The sequence below is a fragment of the Parasteatoda tepidariorum genome, chromosome 5 (genome assembly GCF_982258835.1).
Source record: "Parasteatoda tepidariorum strain Cologne lab strain chromosome 5, Ptep-v5.0, whole genome shotgun sequence".
Lineage (NCBI taxonomy): Eukaryota > Metazoa > Arthropoda > Arachnida > Araneae > Theridiidae > Parasteatoda > Parasteatoda tepidariorum.
The window spans coordinates 70,121,564-70,125,005 of NC_141759.1; the positions used below are offsets into that span (position 1 = coordinate 70,121,564).

A 3,442-nucleotide genomic window follows, 5' to 3' on the forward strand; every position below is an offset into this window, starting at 1 on the left:
AAATAAACAAAATCTTCCGATTGAAATATGGTCAGGAAAAGAACCTAAACTTAACTATTTAAAGGTATTTGGAGGCGTCGTTTATTTTCATATACCTAAACAGTTCCGAAATCAATTTGATATTCCGGGAAAACGTGGGATTTTCGTTGGTTATTCTAGGGAAACGCACGCTTATAAAATATATGATGTCGATAAAAATATTGTAATTGAAGAGCGAACTGTTAAATTTAACGAATCATTAAGAAGAAGTAAATTTCTAACAAACAAAAATGAATGTAGCATATGGAACATTGAGGATTTAACCCAGTTTAATATATCTCAACCGCAAATCGAAACTGATACCCAAAACTTCCTTCCACCCGAATCAAAGAGTGAACATTCTTTTTCTCATAAATCGTCTCAAGAAAGTACTGATTCGCAAAATGAAAATAATCAAAACACTCAGGCATTAAGACGTTCTGAAAGAATAAAAAGTAAAATATCCGCGAAGGCTAACTTAAACTTGAAAGGATCATCAGTTCCTCAAAATTATGACCAGGCGATAAATAGTAATAAATATTCCGAGTGGAATGATTGATTGTATGATTGATGTAAATTTTTGGCGCAAGAGCCATGGTTTGGCTATACCGCGCCCAAACCTAGGTAAAAATTACTGTAGCTTTGTTAAAATCAGAACAATTAGGCTGAAAAGAGCAACTTGTTCAAAATTAAAACTAATTTAAAATTTGTCAACTAGGTTATATCTAGAACTAAATCAAATTGTAAAATCCGATATGTTTGATGTACAGAATTAAATTAGGATGAGGTGTGTCTCCAAGTAAAAATGATAAAGTCGGAAAGTCACAGTTAAAGTACTGTCGTCTTTTAGATTTAAATTTCATACACTGGGTCAGAAAATGTTTTACTGTAAGAGACTCTTTGCAAAAATTGCATTGTGGAGGTGCTTCATTTAAAATTAAATATTTGTGTGTCAAGCGGGTGTGCCCAATCCGTAGTCTGTTGATAAGTACCTGGGTTTTTCTGTTGTAGTTAGTCAGTGGTGCAAATGGTTTAATATCTGATTTGATCTCATGTAATTTGTTGTTTATTTCATTATCCCAGTTGGTCTGTCTGAGTTGGGTAAGAGTGTCTGCCACTAAATTTCGAATGTCAGGTAAACAGTGTGGTTTATTTGTAAGATTGTGTGTTGACTTGGCTATTGAATCAGCTTTTTCATTACCTGGAATGCCTACATGTCCCGGGATCCAAACAAATATTATTTCAAAGCTATTGTTACTGAGGCTTAAATATGTATTTATTATATGGTGTATGATAGAGTGAGGTTTATTGTCAAGATTCTTAAGTGCATCGATGCAACTTTTAGAATCAGAGAAAATCAACCATTTTTTGTACAGTTGCCTAGAAATAAACTGAAGAGCAAGCAAAATAGCGTTGCATTCAGAAGAAAAAACGGAAAAGGCGGAATGTAGCTTCTCTGAAATTACCTCTGAGTCACACACAACCGCGCTGGCAGCATGATTATCAAATTTAGAGCCATCAGTATAAATTGTGCGAAAGTCATTAAAATGCTGTAAGAAGGCATAAAATATTTGTTGATATATAACTGGAGACGTTTCGTCCTTAGTCAAACCTTCAAAAATATCGAAAATTTTAACTTTGATGTTATTCCAAGAAGGAATAAGTTCTGCAATCTCTAAAACATTAAAATCTTCTAAATATAAATCAGTCAAGAGTTTTTTCATCCTTAATCCAAAAGTAGGAATTAAGGCAGGTCGGTTGCTAAAATGTGTAGAACATGATGGTGTTAAAACATGAGAGTACAATGGATGTGAAGGATGACATTTTATATGAAAGTAAAAGTTCAGAGACAGTTTATTTCGCCTCGAACTAAGAGAAGGTTCGTTATACAATGCATATAAGCTACTAATAGGTGATGTGCGAAAAGCTCCTGTGGCAATTCTGAGTCCCTGATGATGGATGGTGTCCAAATACCTTAAAACAGACTTTCTAGCTGATCCATAAACAGTAGCCGCATAATCAAGTTTAGAACGGATTAAAGCGTTATGTATTCTAAGCATGGATTGAGTATCTGCCCCCATGATGTATTTGCAAGTACTTTTAAGATGTTTAATTTTGCATAACAGGATTTTCGTATGTTTTGTATGTGAGCTGAAAATGTTAATTTAGAATCTAGTGTTACACCCAAAAATCTCGTTTCTTGAACAATAGGAATTTGTGCATGATTAATGTATAATTCTGGATCAGGGTGAATTCCTCTCTTTCGGCAAAAATGAATGCATGATGTTTTAGAAGATGAAAAGGTAAAACCATTGAGTTCAGCCCATTGTATAATTTTGTTTATCGAAAGTTGTAGTTGCCTCTCAATTGTGCGCATGCATGAAGCTCTACAAGTTAAACGGAAGTCATCTACAAATAACTCTCCATTGACTGTATTTGGTAGAATAGATAAAAGCTCGTTTATTTTGATGAGGAACAGCGTTACGCTAATAACGCTTCCTTGTGGAACTCCTTCAAGCTGGTTAAAATTATCGGATAAAATTGAACTGATACGTACCTGAAAAGTCCTGTCAGCTAAAAAGTTCTTGATGAAGTGAAACATGTTTCCTGAAATATTATATGTGATCAAGTCCATTAGAATACCATGTCGCCAAGTTCTGTCATACGCTTTCTCAAGGTCAAACAACACTGTTATGAGGTGTTGTTTTTTGAGGAAAGCTAATCGTATTTCAGTTTCGAGATTTTGTATATTGTCGATAGTTGATCGGCATTTTCTAAAGCCACTCTGTTTATTATGATAAATATTTTGGATTTCCAAGAATTGTACGAGTCTATTATTAATTATTCTCTCAAGTAGTTTGCAAAGACAGCTAGTTAATGCTATTGGTCTGTAATTGGATGGGTTTTTAGTATCTTTACCAGGTTTGGGGATAGCTATTATGATAGATGTTCGCCAAGAAGATGGAAAGTCTCTCTCCAACCATATTTTGTTAAATAGTTTTAAAATTACTTGAAGATCAGAATCTGAAAGGTTTTTCAGCATATAATTATGAATATTGTCAGGTCCTGCAGTTGTAAGTCGGGATACACTGAGAGCGGATTTTAATTCAGAGAATGTTATTGGACAATTATATTCATTAAGCGGATAATTTGGTGGCTTCAAAGGTATTTTTTCGATTTTATTTTTGTGAGATTGAAATTTTGACGAATAGTTAATTGGATTTGACGAGTTGCTGAAGGTTTCGGCTAGAACATTTGCTATATTTTTAACGTCACATATTTTGTTGTTGTTTATTTCTAAATGAGGGATAGATTGATTTTGATAATGACCTGATATGGATTTAATTTTTCGCCAAACTTCACAGGATGTGGTGCTGCTATTTATGTTCGATACATATTGTATCCAAGAATTCTTTTGGCTTCT

The 3,442-nt window shown here is 33.8% G+C and overlaps 1 protein-coding gene across 1 annotated transcript; it reads right to left on the reverse strand.

Annotated features, from left to right (window-relative positions):
* Positions 1-749: 749 nt before the first annotated feature.
* LOC147809483 (uncharacterized) lies at positions 750-2,099 on the reverse strand. Its single transcript, XM_087162837.1, has one exon. It carries the CDS (start codon positions 2,097-2,099, stop codon positions 750-752), a length of 1,350 nt encoding a protein of 449 aa, XP_087018963.1.
* Positions 2,100-3,442: the final 1,343 nt, after the last annotated feature.